This window comes from Lithobates pipiens, unplaced genomic scaffold, assembly GCF_037356315.1.
Source record: "Lithobates pipiens isolate NorthernLeopardFrog02 unplaced genomic scaffold, aLitPip1_a1.2 Scaffold_13, whole genome shotgun sequence".
Lineage (NCBI taxonomy): Eukaryota > Metazoa > Chordata > Amphibia > Anura > Ranidae > Lithobates > Lithobates pipiens.
This window is the reverse complement of record NW_027507718.1, coordinates 436866510-436887383: the sequence shown is the minus strand read 5'-3', so window position 1 is coordinate 436887383 and position 20874 is coordinate 436866510. Positions and strand designations below refer to the sequence as shown.

At 45.7% G+C, this 20874-nt stretch overlaps 1 protein-coding gene across 1 annotated transcript in view; it reads left to right on the top strand.

Moving 5' to 3' along the window:
- Nucleotides 1-5467: 5467 nt before the first annotated feature.
- The window catches only part of TBC1D19 (TBC1 domain family member 19), a 259514-nt gene continuing 244107 nt past the window's right edge, over nt 5468-20874 (top strand). The window contains exon 1 of the mRNA XM_077477677.1: nt 5468-5642. Within this exon, the coding sequence (XP_077333803.1) occupies nt 5544-5642 (99 nt within the window). The 5' untranslated portion in view covers nt 5468-5543. The remainder of the gene's footprint in view (nt 5643-20874) is intronic.

The window sequence follows — 20874 nt, the reverse complement described above, 5'->3', positions numbered from 1 at the left end:
ATTTCATTGTGGAGTTAGCCAACTCCCAGGGCAACACAGTTATCTTTATGGTGGTTGACCGGTTCTCAAAGATGTGTCATTGTATTCCACTTAAGAAGTTGTCCACTAAGGAACTGCCTTCCATCTTTGCTTGGGAGATCTTTCGCTTACATGGGCTATCCAAGGGGATTGTCTCAGACAGGGGTAGTCAGTTTGTGTCCCAGTTCTGGCGAGCCTTTTGTGCACAGTTGGGAATTTAGCTTGCTTTTTCCTCTGCTTATCACCCGCAGTCTAATGGGGCCACAGAACGAGCCAATCAATTCTTGGAGCAATTCCTACATTGCTATATTTCTGACACCATAACAACTGGTCAGACCTATTACCATGGGCAGAGTTTGCTCACAATGGTGCCTTGAATTCTGCTTCCCGATTGTCACGTTTATGGCAAATTATGTTTTCCAACCTTCCACGTTGCCTGACTCATTTGTTCCGCAGAGTATTCCTGTGTTAGAGGAGCATCTCCATGGTCTTTGTTCCACTTGGGCACAAGTCCAGGAGGCTTCACGTTATGCTAATGATAGGTACAAATTCCATGCTGACCACAGACGCCTTCCTTCCCCCACTGAAGTTCGCACCTCGGTTCATTGGGCCTTTCCATATTCTTCACGGGATTAACCCAGTGGCTTAACGCATTAGACCTTCCTTCTAATATACTTATTTCAAATATATTTCATGTCTCCTTATTAAAACCTTTGGTCTGCAACTGCTTTATCACCTCGGTGCCACGTCCTCACCCTGTTCAGGTTGAGAACCATGAGGAGTATGAAGTACAGTCCATTGTTAACTCCCGTAGGTTCCGTGGCCGCATACAGTACCTGGTGCATTGGAAAGGGTATGGTCCGGAGGAACTCTCTTGGGTCTCATCCTCGGACTTACATGCCCCTTTTGTCCTCTGTGATTTCCATAGACGTTTTCCCCTCAAGCCTGGTGGTCCTCCGAGGGGGTGGGGTCGTTGAGGAGGGGGTACTGTCAGGGCTGGGCTCAGCCCTTCCTTCTCTGAGATGGCCGCTCAGCTGTCGGCTAATTGCCAGCTCCCATCTCTCTCCACAGTTACTCAGCTGTTGTTGATATCCTGCTTCTCTGTCCTGCCTACTTAAGCCGTCCAGTCCGGAGGAGTTCTGCCTTCACCTTTGTCAACATCACAATAAACATCTCCTGCATTCCTGTTTAACCACTTTGCTTACTGGGCACTTAAACACCCTTCCTGACCAGACCAATTTTCAGCTTTTGGTGCTCTCACTTTGAATGACAATTACTCAGTCATGCAACACTGTACCCAAATGAATTTTGTGTCCTTTTTTTCCCACAAATAGAGCTTTCTTTTGGTGGTATTTGATCACCTCTGGGGTTTTTATTTTTTGCGCTATAAATGAAAAAAGACCGAAAATTTTGAAAAAAAAACGCATATTTCTTTGTTTCTGTGATAAAATTTTGCAAATTATAATTTTTTTTTCATAAATTTTGGCCACAATTTATACTGCTACATATCTTTGGTAAAAATAACCCAAATTAGTGGATATTATTTGGTCTTTGTGAAAGTTAGAGAGTCTACATGCTGTGGTGCGAATCGCACAAAATTGATCACACCTGATGTACTGGTGGCCTATCTCATTTCTTGCGACCCGAACAAGTCAGGAAAGTACAAATACCCCCCAAATGACCCCTTTTTTGAAAGTAGACATTCCAAGGTATTTACTAAGATGCATGGTGAGGTTTTTGATGTTGTCATCTTTTTCCCACAATTCTTTGCAAAATGAAGATTTTTTTTTTTTCTCACAAAATTTTCAATGTAATAGGTTATTTCTCTCACATGGCATGTGTATACCACAAATGACACCCCAAAATACGTTCTGCTACTCCTTCTGAGTATTACGATACCAAATGTGTGAGACTTTTACACAGCCTGGCCACATACAGAGGCCCAATATTGAAATAGCACCATCAGGCGTTCTAGGAGCATAAATTACACATTTCATTTCTCAACCACCTATTACATTTTTGAAGGCCCTGGAGCACCAGAACAATGGAAATGCCCACAAAGTGACCCCATTTTGGAAAGCTAACACCCCAACGTATAATCTATGAGGCATAATGAGTCGTTTGAATGGTTCATTTTTTTTCCAGAAGTTTTGGGAAAATGTGGAAAAAAAATGAAAACGCATTTTTTTTACGCAAAGTTGTCCATTTATAAGATATTTCCAACACATAGCATGTACATAGCAAAAATGACACCCCAAAATACGTTCTACTACTCCTCCTGAGTATAACGATACCAAATGTGTGAGACTTTTACACAGCCTGACCACATACAGAGGCCCAATATTGAAATAGCACCATCAGGCGTTCTAGGAGCATAAATTACACATCTTATTTCTCAACCACCTATTACAGTTTTGAAGGCCCTGGAGCACCAGGACAATGGAAATGCCCACAAAGTGACCCCACGTGGCACTGGAGGCAGATGGCACTGGTGGCAGATGGCACTGGTGGCAGATGGCACTGGTGGCAGATGGGGCTGGCAGATGGGGCTGGCAGATGGCACTGGGGCATGGCACTGGCAGATGGTGCTGGCTATTTGCTCTGGCTAATTGCTCTGGCAAATGGGGCTGGCAGATGGCACTGCGGCTGGCAGATGGCACTGGCAGGGGGCGCTGGCAAGTGGCACTGGCAGGTGGCACTGGGGCTGACGGCACTGGGGCTGACGGATGGCGCTGGCAGGTGGCACTGGCACATGGCACTGGGGCTGGCGGCACTAGGGCTGACGGGTGGCACTGGCGCTGGCAGGTGGCACTAGCAAGTGGCACTGGCGGCACTGGTGGTGGCAGGTGGCACTGGCGACACTGGCACTGGGGCTGACGGATGGCACTGGCAGGTGGCACTGGTGCTGGCAGGTGGCACTGGCAGGTGGCACTGGCGGCACTGACGGCACTGGGGCTGACAGGTGGCACTGGCGCTAGCAGGTGGCACTGGCGCTAGCAGGTGGCACTGGGGCTGACGGCACTGGGGCTGACGGCACTGGCGGCACTGGGGCTGACGGGCGGCACTGGCGCTGGCAGGTGGCGGTGGCACTGGCAGGTGGCACTGGCGCTGGCAGGGGGCGCTGGCGGCACTGGGGCTGACGGCACTGGGGCTGACGGCAGGCACTGGCGCTGGCAGGTGGCACTGGCGGCACTGGCACTACTGGCAGATGGCACTGGGCTGACAGATGGCACTGGGCTGACAGATGGCACTGAGCTGACAGATGGCACTGGGGCTGACACTGGCACTGGGGCTGGCACTGGGACTGACACTGGCACTGGGGCTGACACACAGATCGCTCTCCCTCCTCACACGCTGTCTCTGTGTGAGGAGGGAGAGACACGGCAATGGGAGATGATCTCATATGTTTACATATGAGATCATCTCCCATTGGCAGCTGCGATTGCGCTGTGAACGGCCGCTTTGATTGGCCGTTCACGGCGATCTGTATTTGCCTGTCTCCGGGAGACACGGCGAATACAATACTTCCGCGATGCGCGCCCCCGGCGGCGCGCATTGCGGAAGTAAACACCAGGCCGTCCAGGGACGGCCAGGCGAAGGAACCCGCCCGCTCTAAGGCCGTCATTCGGCTATAGGGCGTGCGGGAGGAGGTTAAAGATTGACTTTGCTGACATCCCTTCTGGCTCTGGATCCTGCCTGCTGTTCCACAATTTTGATGCCTGACTTCTGGCTTGGCTGACTATCCGGTTACTGAACTTTGGCTATGTTTTGACTATGTTTGTTCTTTTTATTTTTATTATTAAAGTGTGATTTAACTGTACTTCTATCTTAGTCTGATTTCATGGTTTCCGACAGTTGGGTATGTGTCTTCAGGAAAAATTTTAGTGTAGGCGCAGTTCAGCCCTGTGCAGCTGGGACATAGACCCTGCATACACTATTCTGCTACAGAGGCCCCCCTTCTTACTAATCTTAGAACAGGCATATGTTTCCAAGGGTCCAGGCCCTGAAAGGAACTGGGTTAGTGTGAAAACTGACAAATGGTGGAGTACTCTGGTCAGAAATCATCTGTCTTGCATCGACCCGAAGAAGGTGAAGCTCTGGATCCATGATCTGTATCCATATCCCCTTGGCTTCTCAAGGAAGAGGTAGAGTAAGATCTGCGGCACCTTTTGCCTGTTGCGCCATGAGCATGGTGTTACCTGTTGATCCAGGGTTTTGGTTGCAGGAAGGAACTGTACCAGTCTGGGATGGCCACCCTTGGAATTCTTAGGATGTCACAGAAGGCCTGAAGGTTTGCTGGTGTTTGCAGGAAGGCTGAACGGTTTCCCACCATGGCTCTTAGACAGAAGGGGAACTTCCACTGGTATGCAATGTGCCTGTCACGCAGAGTAATAAGCAGAGGATGCAGATCCCTTCTGTGTTGGAGAGTAATGGCAGACAGATCCTGGAATATCTGTATGTGCACCCCATCATGAGTCAGTTGCCCATGGGTACGAGCCAAGTGTAGTAAAGCTGACTAAGCAACAAACAGTGTCCCTTGGGGGTTACGTGTCACACCCTCTAGGCCAAAGTTCCCTGTGACACCTTTCCATCTCCACAGCTGTGTCTGTTGGTCTGCCCAGTAGTGTGGGAAAAAAGGACGTCAATTTTGTTTGGTAACCACACCGCACGACCGCGCAATTGTCAGTTAAAGCAACGCAGTGCCGAATCGCAAAAAGTGCTCTGGTCAGGAAGGGGGTCAATTCTTCCGGGGCTGAAGAGGTTAAGGATGCAATATATTACATATGTGTCTTTAATTCCACTTTATACTAGTATCTACTAAACAGTTTAAAATGTATGTAAAAAGTATTCTGTTGTAGTTTACAGTTAGGACACATTTGTATGCGACCTTTTTGTGATTTTATAAGTACTCCTGGAATGTTTTTTCTTTCCAGTGTTGATCTGTAAGAACCCTTTCACTCTGGGGCCATGACCATGTTCGCGGTAGAGCACTGCTAGTTTTAGCGGCACTTTACCACTATTTAAGCGGCACTTTTCAGCCGTTTGGGGGGTGCTTTTAACCCCAAAGGGGTTAAAAACCCCCATGTTGCGGCGCTTCGGAATTCGGCGGGGCATTCTGGGAGTGCTAAATGCAGCATTCCTAACCCTCCCCAAAAATGCTGCTTGCAGGACTTTTTGTAGCGTCCCACAAGCGAACCGCCCCAGTGTGAAAAGTCACGCTGGAATGAATGGGAGGTGGTTTTCAGGCGCTTAGCAGAGGCTATGTCCAGTGCTAAAGCATCTGAAAACCGCCTTGGTATGAATTGGGTCTTCATCTTTCCCATGCAATGAGCAGCCAGCACAGGGCCTGCAAACCAACACTGAAAAATCTAATAGTAAGCCCGGATAAAAAGATTCTCGGAACTAAGAGACATTGGAATTGTGCGCCGGGGAAGCTTATATATGCTGCGCAGACACCGGTTGCTAGGGAACCACTGGTCCTTTTCTCCAGTCTCTGCAGGACAACAGGGAGCCGGTGAGACATCATGCTGGGAGAAGAAGAGGAGCTGTCAGTGAGCATCGCACATATCGTACAGAAACTAAAGGGCAGCACGCTGCATTGCCAGCTAGAGAAGGAGGCTCGGGTGAGTCGCAGCGGACGATGCATGAGGCCGAGAGACAAAGCTGGTATCACACCTCGGGCTGTCAGTGTTGGCTTCAGCGTGTCTTGTCAGCCTGTGACCGCTAGAGGCGCTCTCACCAACAATGGGCTGTCAGCATTAACTCTTTCATTGCTGGACCAGTTGTGCTTCTTTTTCGCACACCAGCTAAAATGAGCATTATAGGCTTCAAAGTCTACCCAAATCAATATAGATTTCCTGAAAGCAGATCACCTGTAGAATAAATTGATGGTAGGGGCAGTTTTTTTTTGTGTTGCATAATATTTGCGCAAAGGTCTAAATCTATATTTCTGGTTAAAACAAAAAAAGTCAAATTACATTTTTGCAGAAAAATGCAGTATAATCACACATTTCTGTTATATATTAGAAAATGGCAAGTTAGGCCTCATTTACACTTGTGGCCTTGGGGGTGGTAAAAATAGGAGGCTGAGCTCAGTTTTTTTTTTTTTTTTTTTTTTTGACCATACCCCCTCTGGCTGCCGACCTTAAAGCAGAGTTCCACATGTAGCGGTACCCCCATGGGGGCTGCTGATTTTGTTCATTTACCTTTTGCCAGCCTGCTCCTCCTATGCAGTTCCATGACTAAGGATGAGCTCCGGTGTGTTCGCACACCCCACGTGCAGAGCCCACCAGGAAGTCGGTGCAGCACTAATCACAGGCAGTGAGACATTTCCCCCATGCATGGCTGCAGAGATTGGGCAATATCTCGCTGCCTGTGATTAGTTTAGTGCTGTGCCAACTTCTTGGCGGGCTCTGCACGTGGAGCATGCGAACACGCCGGAGCTCATCCCTATCCATGACAAAGGACTTCACACTCTGAACTTTTCAAGTTGCTTTATTTGGGAATACATTTATAGGGCTGTCCAATGAAGCATATGAGATGCCCTGTTAAACCCCAACTTAGAAATGAAAGGGGATATTAAATCATATCCTTAGCTTTGTTAATTAGATTCCCTTCCAGCGATCCTTCTCTGGTTCCATTTCTCTCTTTAACGCACTCTCACTATGGACAGATGAGCAATACTCGGAATAATGCTGTGGATGTTGAAACTCAAAGTCCTAGGCCTGTTTCCGTGACTTCCAAACTCCTTCACTAGCCCCGAGAAATGCTTGATACTGTGGTCCTTGGAAAGTTTCTGAATAGATCCACTGGGTTTGCACTCTCCCAACAACAGTCCATGCTCTATTCACAGAAGGTTGTTTCCCAGTCTTCTTCCTCCTCTTAATTCCTACTTCCTCCTCTGGTGCAGTGTGGTACATTCCCGCCTGGGACGTCCTGGTATTCCTCCACCGCTACATGATGACTCCTGCTCCAGGGGCCCGGCTTCAGCCTCTCTGAAGTCACCTCCGGCTATCCGGCTCTGGGATCTCTGATCTCCCGGCCCTCAGCGGAACTCCAACCTTGAACCACCCAGGGACAGGTGACCTCCCCCTTTTTATGAGAGACCTCCTCCTGTGACCACACATTAACCATTGGTCAGTTCTCTCACATGGGGTTTCCTGCCACTCAGGTCTCAGCCCATCTTCTCTGTCCAGCACGCCTACCGTCCAGCAGAGTAGGCATCCCTGAGCCCAAGTGTAGGCGGCCACACCCCCCCTTTGTCCTGACGCTCCCAACACTGAATCCATAACCAGGCCCAGCAAAAAGACGTGGCCCTGGCCAAACTTACCTGTCTCTATGCCCTATGCTATCAAAAACGCCACTAAGCACCTGCCTAAAAGTAGAGGGCGCTACACACGCAAGCAGAAGCTCTGCTTATCTGTCCCCCCCCCCCGTGCCACACTTGCCACATTTTGGGGGGGAAGGGGGAGCAGGTACCTGTTTTTAATAGGTATCCGTCTCCACAGACGAGAGATCCTGTTGCGGTGAGATCACCCAGAAGTTCCTCTCCTCTCCGCCGGGTCATTCAGAAAGTGCAGCAAGGCTTCACTGATGTTTTCCCTTACAAGTAGGGATGAGCTCCGATGTGTTCGCACACCCCACGTGCAGAGAGCCCGCCAGGAAGTCGGCACTGCGCTTCGCTAATCACAGGCAGTGAGACATTGTCCCGATGCGCGGCTTCAGAGATCGGGAAATGTCTCATGGCCTGTGACTAGCGCAGTGCCATCTTCCTGGCGGGCTCCGCACGTGGGCTGTGCGAATATGCCGGAGCTCATCCCAATTTACAGGCAATGGCGGCGGCACCCGGGGGTCGATGAAAACATCGGCTGGCGTGCTGACATCACTGGATTCCAGGACAGGTAAGTGCCCTAATATTAAAAGGCAGCTACAGTATGATTAGCTGCTGACTTTTAATATTTTTTGGGGGGGGGGGGGGTGCTTTAAAGTGTTTCTAAAGTATACATTTTTTTTTTTTTACAAGAATAACAAACATGATGGTTATGCACAGAGCAGCCCCAATCCTCTGCTTCCTAGGTCCCCCTCCGCTGCTCCTGGCTCCTCTTCTTCATCCAGTGCCCCCATAGGAAGCCGCTTCCTATGGGGGCACTCATATGGGCCTCCTACTGAGCACACTGCCTGCATCCATAGACACAGACAGTGGGGCACAGCCCCGCCCCCGATTCCTTGTCAAAGAATTTGATTGACAGAAGAGGGAGCCAATTGTTCTGCCTTGCGAGGTGGGACAGACCAGAGAGAGACGCTGCTCTCATGCACAACGTTGGAGCTCAGGTAAGCATTACGGTAGGCTTTATGGGGGAGATGGATACTGACTTTTTTTTACCTTCATGCATAAAAAAATTTGCGCCTGTAGAACCATTTTAACCCCTTCGCGCCTAAGGGTAAAATAAATCTTAATGTCTAAGGCCGCGTACACACGGGCGGACTGTTTGCCCAACTTTGTCCGCTGAACAGTGTTTGGGCGGACAGTCCGCTCGTGTGTGGGCTTTCAGCGGACAGTTTCAGCGGACAGTTTGACGAACAAGGTTTTTCGGAAATTCCGTAAAACTGTCCGCTGAAACCTTGTTTGAGCGAACAGTCCGCCCGTGTGTAGGCTTGTTCGACAAACTAAGTTCCGCGCATGCTCAGAAAGGCTTAACACGCCGAAAGTTATAATGCAGTGTATAGGACGTCGTATTTTTCGTCCCGTCGTACGTGCCGTTCACGTCATCGCGCACGGTTTCAGCAAACTGTTCGTTCGTCGTGTGTGGGCATGTCCGTCCATGCTAATTTTGAGCGGACTGTTTGCCGAAACTGTTTGACGGACAAAGTTGGGCGAACAGTCCCCGCGTGTGTACGCGGCCTAAGCCCAATTTTGGAACTTTGACATGTGTAAGCAAAACCATACATATCATCACAACTACTTTGTGCATTATACTTGTTTTTTTCAGGACAAATTGGGTAAATGGTAATGGGTTTCTTCTGATTTTAAAAAAATAAATAAATAACAGGAAAACTGGCCAAAAATATAACAATAAACATATTGTTACTTTTGATGTACACCTGGTACGACTAAAATCGGGTGTAAGCTGCATTTAAATTGCACATAAAAGAGGTAGAGCTTTCCATCTACAAAGTCTCTAATTTCCTCATCCTATCAGACACTGTCCAGTTTTCCTATATAGTACTATTGTCAGAAACATAAATTTGGCTGAATTGTGAAATAGAAATCAGAAACGTGAAGATGTTGGTGGGAGGAGTAATGGTGATAGCTTGGGGTATTTGAGGGAAGGTGGAGGGTGATATAAATGACCATTAGTGTGGATGGGGCAAGAATTCTACCCTTCTCTCCCACACAAACCTGGTGAGGGTAACTTAAGTTGCATGTTTAATATATTTGTCAGTCGTAACAAAATGCAACCAGCATGACCATATTTTCCTAAATTTGGAGGGGGTTTCCTTCGCTTGGTGTAAAAGTTCCTCCATTTCCATGGTTTTCTGTATACGTTTAAGCCATTCTGCTATAGAGGGTGGATCTGGGGAATGCCATTGAGCCAGGATTCACATCCTTGCATTTACCATACTGTTGTGCTCATAAGTTTACATACCCTGGCAGAATTTATGATTTCTTGGCCATTTTTCAGAGAATATGAATGATAACACAAAAACATTTCCTTCACTCGTGGTTAGTGTTTGGCTAAAGCCATTTATTATCAGTCAACTGTGTTTACTATTTTTAAATCATAATGACAACGTAAACTACCCAAATTACCCTGATCACAAGTTTACATACCCTGTAACGTTTGACCTTGGTACAGACACAGAAGGTGGCTCACACAGGTTAAAATGCCAATTAAAGTTTAATTTCCCACATTTGTGGTTTTTATAATCACAATAAGTGTCTGTGTATAAATAGTCAATGAGTTTGTTAGCTGTCATGGATGCATTAAGCAGGCTAGACACTGAGCCATGAGGAGGTAGAAAAGAACAGTCAAAGAACCTGCGTAACAAGGTAATGAAACTTTACAAAGATGGAAAAGAATATAAAAAGATCTCCAAAGCCTTGAATATGCCAGTCGGTACTGTTCAATCACAACTACGCCGTCTTTTTGGAGAGCGGCCTGTATTTCTCCTGCGGTTACCTGTGGGTTTTTCTTTGTATTCTGGGAAATTCGTCCACCAGTTGTGGCTGCAATCTTTCTTGGCCTACCTGACCTTGACTTGGTATCAAAAGAGCCCCTAATTTTCCACTTCTTAATAAATAATTAAACAGTACTGACTGGCATATTCAAGGCTTTGGATATCTTTTTATATCCTTTTCCATCTTTTTGTAAAGTTTAATTACCTTGTTACACGGGTCTTTTGACTGTTCTTTTCCTCCTCATGGCTCGGTGTCAAGCCTGCTTAGTGCATCCATGTGAGAGCTAACAAACAGGGTATGTAAGCTTATGAGCACAACTGTGTGAATAGCTAGTGAATGAAGGTATGTCATTTTTGGAAACGAGGAATGATGCAGCAAAAATTACGCTGGTGAGAATCCAAGGGAAAAAGTGGTAATTTGGCTATGTTTCTCTTTTTTTAAACAAATGGTCATTCATTACTAAAAGTAGCTATTTGTAGTTTAACACTGTCGAAAGCTGGATACACATTATACATCTTTCGTTGATCAAGTTTTTTAAGACCCCTTTCACACTGGGACGGTTTTCAGGCGCTTTAGCGCTGGAAATAGCTTCTTCTAAGCACTGGAAAATCACCTCCTATTCATTCTAGTGTGACTTTTCACACTGGGGGATTGCGCTTGTGGGACGTTATGAATAGTCCTGCAAGTAGCATCTTTGGGGTGGGTTGAGAGCACTGTATTTAGTGCTCCCAAAGCCCTGCCCATTGAAATGAATGGACAGCGAGTTTTTAACCTTTTTTGGGGGGTAAAAGTGCCCAGCTGAGGGCGTGGCCTGAAGCTGCATTGTGTAGGGTGTGCCGATTGAGAGCTCTGGCTGACAATATCTCCTTCATGCCAATCCTGGGGGGTAACCCTGCCTCTTCTACACAGTCCATAACACCCTTCACCCTAACGGGCTTCTGAGGCTCTAGCAAAGCTGGACAGATGCCGCCATGAGGAGCGTGACATGGCGGAGGAAGATGGCACCGCTTCCACTCCGGAGGTGGAGGAACCGCCTACGGGGGACACTGCCAGAATCCTAGAAGCAGTCTCACTATGCCAGACAACCCTCACCTCTAAAATAAAGGAGGTAAAGATCGACATAGCCCTCATTTTTCAGGATATCCCCAAGCTGAGGGAGAGAGTGACTGAGACGGAGTGCAGTATCGGACATGTGGAAGATGAAATCCCGCAGCTGCAGGTAACCACCGAACGGCTACAGTATCAACTCAATGCTGTCCTAAGTAAGCAAGATGACATGGAGAACAGGAAGGACATTGACGAATTCACAATTTTCCAGTACCATAAAGGAAGCGGGAAATGTTCCAGGTACAGTTGGAAAAGGGTTCCTGTATACCCTTGGTTGATGAAGTTTTGAGTCAACGTGCTGACTGCCATGATCTCTGGCTAGAGATCTGTTCAGCCTTGAAGTACCCAGCTGTGGGTGGCTACTCTCTGGGTGGAAATAGAGACTTTGCTAAACCTGCAGTTCAAGGTGCCTGAGTTCTTCACCCGTGCCCTCTGTTCCCTAAGAGACTGTGTTTGTGAAAGTTCTACTGCAAAATAAACCTTTTTGAAAGGACTTTATCTGTGTTGGTGTACAAGTCATTGGGTATCAACCCTGGGAATTCCTAGACGCGGAGGAGCAGGCCAGGAGAAGGTAACTGGTAAGCCCATTAAGTCAAGGCCGCCCTGCAACGGGTTATGGCCGCTACAAACCTATGGGTTGCCAGAGGCGTCATATACCTGTCAATTTATTGCCAATGGCACAGTCAGTACCTAATGGTATTCCTACAAGAAACGTTGTTCACAGCTAGAATGCAGATAGCCCGATCGTGGATCAGAGAGTTGTCCCCCACTATTCAACAATGGATCAGGGCAGTGAATGCCACACTCCCTTATAAACAAAGTACTGTACTCACATAAGGGTTGCCAAATTGATCTAATCGTGAATTCTGGGTTTTTATTAACTTTTACTTATTTTTTTATTTAATTTTACCATTCTAATTTTCACCATGTTTGATATTGTTCATGATTTATGGATATTCATGGCTGTTGACCCCAGTTGAGTGTCAGTCCCGCTGGTCATAAAATATCTTTTATAATCTAGGCAGATTATTTATAATTGTTTTTTTACATTTTATTTTTATTTTCATATTCATTTTTATTTTTTAGTCTTATCGTATGTTCATTTAGCACATGACTAGTGTTTTATATGTTTATTGGCCTATATTTTATGATGTTACTGATATAGGTTGGATCTCGTCATATTTTTTGTGAGATTACACTTTTGACCACCCATCCTTATTTTGAGATCAGTCTCAGAGGGTGTTTGTGTGAATTTAGAATGAGGTTTGATCTTTGTTCTCGGCATCTGAAAACAAGGCTTAGCTTATTTTGTCAATAAGACGCTGAACGGATGATGTTGACGCCGCATCTACATTCCTTTCTTTAGACTCCATTCACACCTGAGCGTTTTGTAGCTTGACGCCTAAAGCTACAAAACGCTGGAGGGGAAAAAATCCATTATTCTCAATGGAGATGGTTCACATCTCCACTCCAAGTCGCCTGAAGCCCTACGCCTGAAGCTCAAACAAGTTCCGGACCCTTTTTTGTCACGCAAATCGGGCTGATTTGGGCGTTTTTCTTCTTTTAACATTGGTGACCTTTTGCCCTGCATAAATTCGCGGCAAATCGCGGTAAAAACGCCGCAAATCGCGGTAAATCGCGGTAAAAACGCCGCAAAAAACACTTGAAAAGCTACGCTCTGGTGTGAATGCAGCCTAAGAGCGAGGCGTGACACACACATCCTTGCGTCTTCCCGGCCATGACAGGAAGCGATCCATCTTTTACAGTGAGCCTTGCAACGCACGCCACATTGCCATCTTTTTACAGGACCAAAGCGCTGTTCATCTTCTCAAATGTGTGTTTTTTTTTTTTTTTTTTTTTTTACCTTTTTAAATAAATATCCAATCTATTTTTTACAGAATCACGGTATGTGGCATTTTTGTTCTCCTTCTCAACTTTACATATGAATGCATGGGAGATTTTATCCATTTTGCTGCATGAATACCCAGCTTGGAGGTTACTACCCTTGTGAGCTATTTGAAGACTTGTGGGAATACCTTATTCATCTATTGAAAGTCACCTGAGTTGATGCTACCATCTTTGGTGTATACCATCACAAGCCTGTTTGACTGAGTGTACGTCCCTTTTGGCTTCAAAAATTCTTGTAAGCCTTCATCTAAATTGGTGGTGGATTATCTACTTCAAATCCTCTTCACAAATTGTTTTCACTTCACTTTCGGTGTCAAAAGGATGCTGTGATTTTTCACTACTTTATTCATCTATATTTTTGTACTCACTACACATTAGGGTTCTTGTACCTTATGGACTTCACGTTTATTTGTCATTTGTTTTTTAACCTTGAGGTATTATCACTGTGAACATATGTAATTAAGGTTTCACATATTTCGCAACATTAATTGTGATATTCACAACATTGTCCCTGTTTATTTAGACCCCTTTCCCCCTGGGGTGCTTTGCAGGCGCTACAGCGCTAAAAATAGGACCTGCACAGTGCCCTGAAAGAGCCGCTGTTGTGTCTCCAGTCTGAAAGCCCGAGGGCTTTCACACTGGAGCGGTGCGCTGGCAGGACGGTAAAAAAAAAGTCCTGCTAGTAGCATCTTTGGAGTGGTGTTTATACCGCTCCTTCACCGGTCCTGCCCATTGAAATCAATGGGGCTGCGCGGCTATACCGCCAGCAAAGCGCTGCTGCAGCAGTGCTTTGCGGTGGCTTTAACCCTTTCCCGGCCACTAGCAAGGGGGTAAAACTGCCCCGCTAGTGGCCGAATACCGCCACTAAAACAACGTTAAACCGACGCCGCTCCTGCCCCAGTGTGAAAGGGGCATAAGGGATGTGAATTTAGCACTGCACTTCTTTCTCTATCTCCAAACTGGGAGCCCTGAGCTGTCCTCAGGTTTGAGTATATAACGACCCAGCACACCTGTGTACTAGGATAGGCTGCAGGCACCTGCTAATATCTGGACACAGGATTGAAAGTTCCAAGCCAGAACTACAGAATCCGGAGAAAATCAAACTCCGCTTTTTCAACTCTCAAACGGTAGTCTGGAACCTTACATTAACCCTCAATGCAAATTCTATATGATATTCTCCTTTTTTACAGTGACAATGTCTCGCTCTGTCACAGGGCCAATTTTACAGTTTTTTTATGTGTACTTTACTACATACATTCCTAAAAGTGTTTTTTGTTTGGAAATTATACCAGATGCAGCAAACAGGAATTTGTAATGCATCAAAACACAGAAGTGTGAAATTCCTCTGTAGATGGACAAAATCACTATATGCCAAATGCCAGCTTCCACCATTGATAACTAGACCTCTATGTTTTTATAATGAACATCTAAAGTGTCTTTTCAGATGAAATAATTAGTATTCTTCACAAAACTCCACAGGCTGGGTACAGTGCTTGTTGAAAGAACTTATCCATCTTCTTAATTAACCACCTACGTTTAAACTCAGAATGATCTTTCTAGCCCCCTTACACCTTAATTATTAGAAAATGCTTTCTAATTTATGCAAGATTTGGAAATAAATTCTACAGCTTGGTCTACATAGTGAATCTTTTTGGATAATAATAATAATATAGAGACTTGTCATTCAAAAAAAAAAAATGCAACCTTTTACGTGTGCAGCACAGTTAAAATAATTTGTTTGGGAGATGGATGTTAAGGCGGGGAACACCAGCAACACCCCTCCTCCTACGGGTGGATGAGTGTCCTCCTTATCTTAGGAGGCAGATGTCCTGCCCAGGATGACATTCCAATCTCCCCTCCTCCCTCCCCTGTGTCTGAGCCAGGGAGTGCTGTGTGTGGCTGAGCCACTGTGGGTGAGCCATCCCTGGAGACAGTGGCGGCTGGTGGGTCGGTTGGGCTTCCCCTGCATTTCCTCCTCCTCTTAGGCCAATAGGATTGCTTCTCCTTTGACATGTACAGTCGGGGGCCAGACGCATGGATAGGGGGGCGGTGCCCGTGTGCCCCTATTGGACGGGCCGCCACTGGTGTTATGTGAGGAGACTTATGGAGTGAGCTGAAGGGTAGAGATATAGATTTGGGTGTCATTAGCGTAGAGATGATATTGACTGATGGAGAAAGGAGGTAGAATAGTAACCGACACTGAAGGGGAGGTGGGATTGGTTGGATGAGAACCAGCGAAGAACGCAGTCACGGAGACCAAAGCCGTGGAGTTTTTTTTTTGAGGAGGGTGTGGTCAACTGTAAAAGGCAGCAAACTGGTCCAGGAGTAGGAATATAGGAGTGTCCATTGGGTTTAGCTGTTAGTAAATCATTTGTGAGTTTAAAGCTGAACTTCAGTAATTTCTTTTTCAACTTTCCATCTATTAAATCTTCTGCCCTTGTTTTTAACTTTGGATACTATTTATTTATTTATTTTTTTCTGCCAATAAACACCTTATACAGCCCACTTCCTGTTTCTTGTCTGGTAAAAAGCCTAGGCTTATGACATAATGCATAACTCTCACTCTCCTGAGAGTTTGCCAGGAAGGAAGTGGGGATGAGTCATAAGAGCCAATGAGTGCTGCAGAGCTGGAGGCATACCTCTGTGTCTGTGTTAATCCAAGAAGTGAACAGGCAGCAGCTTCAGCTGCCCACAGTTAAAATGGTTGCGGCCAGATTCAGTGGAGGGAGATTTCTTCAGCATATTTGGCAAGTACAGAATCGCTGTGTGTGTGTGTGTGTGTGTGTGTGTGTGTGTGTGTGTGTATATATATATATATATAAATAAATGCAAAGTGGTTGGAGGGAAGCTTCAGAATGGAAAATATGTTTTTATTGCAAATTATGTGAGCAGACTACAGTTCCTCTTTAAGGCCGGGTTCACACTGGTACGACAAATTCTCTGACTTTGGGAGCTCATGTTGCATGATGTGTGAAAATCAATGTTTCACTATGGGAGCCATCTTAACTGGTCCGACACAAGTTGGTCCAACTTTTAAAATGCTCCCTGCACTACTTTGGTCTGACTTTGATCCTACTTCAGCCCATTGAATATCACTTTAGTAGGATCAAAGTCGGATTGCGGTCTTAACTGATCCGACTATGGCATGTGACTTGTGCCCTGATGATCTTGAAGGGGAACTCCACGCCAAATAAAAAAAAAAAATGGCATGGGTTCCCCTTCTAAGAGCATACCAGGCCCTTAGTCTGGTATGGATTTTAAGGGGAACCCCCACACTGAAAAAAACAATACCATACCAGACCCTTATCTGACCACGTAGCCTGGCAGGTCAGGAAAGGGGGTGGGGACGAGTGAGTGCCCCCCCTCCTGAACCGTACCAGGCTGCATGCCCTCAACATGGGGGGGGGGAAATGGGTGCTTTGGGACAGAGGGGGCCTTGTGTTACCCCCACCCCAAAGCACCTTGTCCCCATGTTGATGAGGACAAGAGCCTCTTCCCGACAACCCTGGCTGTTGGTTGTAAGGGTTTGCGGACAGGGAGCTTATCTGAATCTGGCTCCCATATCCCGGCCCACCACCCTATGTGAATGAGTATGGGGTACACTGTACCCCTACTCATTCACCTTAAAAAAAGTGTCAACAATAAAACTCATTACATGGGTTTTTAAAGAAATCTATTAAGGCAGCTCTGTCGTCTCTTCCGATCTCTTCTCCCCTCTCCGGCTCTTCTGCCTCTGACGGTTCTTCTCCGCTCTCTCTCCAGTTCTTCTGTCCTTTGTCTTCTGCCGGGTCTCCTCCACTCTCTTCTCACTCTTTTGCCCGATCTTCTCCACTGTCTTCTGCCTCTGTTCTTCTAATGTTGACTCGACCCTCTCTCTCTCGCTCTAATGCCGGGTCCTCTCATCAGTTTGGTTGCCCTTCTCTGCACTTTCTCCAGTTCCGCAATATCCTTTTTGAGAACTGGTGCCCAAAACTGAACAGAGGCAAAATTATATCTCTCTCTCTGGAGTACATACCTCTCTTAATACAAGAAAGGACTTTGCTCGCTTTGGAAACAGCAGCTTAGCTTTGCATGTTATTATTGAGCTTATGATCTACCAAAACCCCCAGATCCTTCTCCACCATGGATTCCCCCAGTTGTGCTCCCCCTAGCATGTATGATGCATGCACATTCTTAGCTCCCAAGTGCATAACTTTTTACTTTTATCAACATTAAACCTCATCTGCCACATAGTCGCCCAATTAGACATTGTATTGAGGTTGGCTTGTAAATTGGAGACATCCTGTAAGGACGTTATTCCACTGCATAGCTTGGTGTCATCTGCAAAGACAGAAATGTTACTTTTGATCCCAGACCCAATATCATTTATATAGATATTAAAAAGTAAGGGTCCCAGCACTGAACCTTGGGGTACACCACTGATAACCTTAGACCATTCAGAGTAAGAACCATTAACCACTACTCTCTGAATTCTGTCTTTTAGCCAGTTTTCTATCCATTTACAAACTGATCTTTCCAAACCTGTAGACTTTACCTTACACATGAGCCGTGTGTGGGGAACTATATCGCTTTTGCAAAATCCAAGTATATCACGTCCACCGCCACCCCTCTGTCCAAGGTTTTACTTGCCTCCTCATCAAAAGAAATCAGGTTTGTCTGACAACTTCTGTCTTTCATGAATCCATACTGTCTGTTGCTTAAAGTGTTTTTTTTTCCCTGCAAGAACTCGTCTATGTGGTCTTTTATTAAACGCTCCAGTATCTTCCCGGCTATAGAAGTTAAACTAACAGGTCTATAGTTACTTGGTAAAGACTTTGATCCCTTTTTAAATATAGGCACCACGTTCGCCCTGCGCCAATCCAGTGGTACTATTCCCGTCATTAATGAGTCCCTAAAAATTAGATACAATGGCTCTGAAATTACAGAGCTCAATTCTTTTAGGATCTGTGGGTGGATGCCATCAGGGCCAGGTTCTTTATCCACCTTTATTCTGTCTAAATATTTCTGGACCATATCACTTTTGAGCCATTGTGGATCATTTGGGGCTGTGCCAATACCACCCCCATTATGGACATGAGCCCCCCCCATGCTCTTTTGTATACACAGAGCTGAAGAAAGTATTTAATAAATTAGCCTTCTCTTTGTCCCCAGTCACCCACTCCAGATTATTTTGTAAAGGGCCTACATGCTCAGACTTGACATTTTTACTATTAATACATTTGAAGAATTTTTCGGGGTTTGTCTACTATCTTTTGCAATCTGTCTTTTGCATCCTTGATTTCCTTTTTACATATTCTGTTAAATTCTTTGTAACATTTAAATGACACTAGCGTTCCTTCATGTTTATGTTTTTTAAAAGCTCTTCTCTTATAGTTTATAGCTTTTTTAACTTTGGCCGTGAGCCACATAGGTTTAGTTTTTAGCCTTTTAAACGTATTGCCCATGGGAATATACTTTGCGGTGAGGTCCCAAACAGTCTTTTTGAAGAATTGCCATTTCCGTTCTGTTCCCATTTCTGTTTTGTGCCCATTGATGCCAATATTCTCTCCCAGTCTAAGTCCTGGAGAGCAGCCCTCATCCTTGAAAAAAATTGCTTTCTTGAAGTTAAGTGTTTTTATCTTACCCGTATGTATTTATTGTTTAGCGCTAACATCAAAAGAAATCATGTTATGATCACTGCTACCCAGGTGTTCCTTTATCTGGACATTAGTAATAAGCTCTGCATGGTTTGAGATTACCAGGTCCAACAGAGCTTCATTCCTAGTTGGGACCTCAATAAACTGGACCATAAATTATTAATGTGGAATGTATGTTCCTTGCTAAAGAACGTTAGTCTTATCAAGTTGTTATGGATAAAGTTCCACTATAATGAAATCCTGGTTCTGGTCATTATATTTATTATCATTAAATCACACTTATTTGACCATGTAACAATACCCACTTTCCTATTTGGTTTTCCATAGACCAAAAGATGGTGAGCCTAGGGCTGGTGGACAGCGGCACCCTGTGGCAGCCAGACCTCTATATGTGTGGATGTTCAACCACTTTCTGTCTCTGCTGGATGGGGGAAGGTGTATTATCACACGTGTTTATCTTGGGTGCCAGAGGACCTTATTAAGGCCTGTTTTAGACTAACAGTCAGGAGCCATAAAAACAGGTAGTTAAGCCAGGGCTCGACAAAACCCGGGCGCCAGGTCGCATTTGCGACTAGAAATAGCGGCCTGGCGCCTGGGGCATCACAGCTGGGGGTATCCTGTCACCGCGGACCCCCCGGCGTGATCACGTCGGGCCGCGCCGCTGGCGGCCGGTAATTGAGCCCCCGGCTTTGAGGCCTTCTACGATCCTATGGTTCCTTCTGGAATCTGGCGCCCTCTTGTGGTGGCCGTTGGAATTACAACCAGCAATGCTAATAGGCTGGCAGGCAGGGGAACCTCCATCTCCTTCCCTTTACTCAGAACCCCTCTAAACATTATATATATATATATATATTTTATTCTAACACCATAGAGAATAAAATGGTGGTCGTTGCAATACTGTCTGTCACACTGTATTTGCACAGCGGACTTACAAGCGCACTTTTTTGGGGAACATGTATTTAATAACAAAAAAAATAAGACAACAGTAAAGTTAGCCCAATTTTTTTTTATATTGTGAAAGATAATGTTACGTTGAGTAAATCGATACCCAACATGACATACTTCAAAATTGCGCCCGCTCATGGAATGGCGACAAACTTTTACCCTTAAAAATCTCCATAGGCGACGTTTAAAAAATTCTACTGGTTGCACGTTTTAAGTTACAGAGGAGGTCTGGGGCGACAATTATTGCTCTCCCTCTACTGATCGCAGCGATACCTCACATGTGTGGTTTGAACACCGCTTTCATATATGCGTTCGCTTCTGCACGCAAGCTTGGCGGGACAGGGCGCGTTTAAAATAATTTTTTTTCCCTTATTTTAACTTTTATTTTTATTTTTTTCAATGTTCTTTAAAAAAAAAAAAAAAAAAAAAAAAAAGTGTGTCACTTTTATTCCTATTACAAGGAATGTAAAAATCCCTTGTAATAGAAAAAAGCATGACAGGTCCTCTTTTATATATGAGATCTGGGATCAGAGAGACCTCACATCTCATATTTACACTAAAATGCAATTTAAAAATAATTGGTCATTTGAAAAAAAATCAAAAAATAAAATGTCCCTCTAAGAGCTATGGGCAATGACTTGGAGACAGGTGAGGGGCTGGGGGCTATCTTCCCCTCACTCGTCTCCATGTCAGGCCAGGGACAGGTCCAGATCGCCATCACGGACCTGGCTCCTAACTTTTTTAGCTGGCTCCTAGATTCCAAGCAAATTTGTCAACCCCTGAGTTAAAGCGGGATTCCACCCTAAAGTGGAACCTCCGCTGATCGGAACCCTCCCCCCTCCGGTGTCACAATTGACACCTTTCAGAGGGGAGGGGGGTGGAGATACCTGTCAAAGACAGGTATTTTCACCCACTCCCGGGCATAGACTCCCACGGGAGTCTACGCCATTTCCTGCCCTGCCGCGCTGTCTGCTGGGACACACACGGGTCCCAGTGACAGCGCGGAGATTTCCTATTGCGCGGCGCGGCTCGCGCATGCGCAGTAGGGACCCGGGAAGTGAAGCCGATTCGCTTTACTTC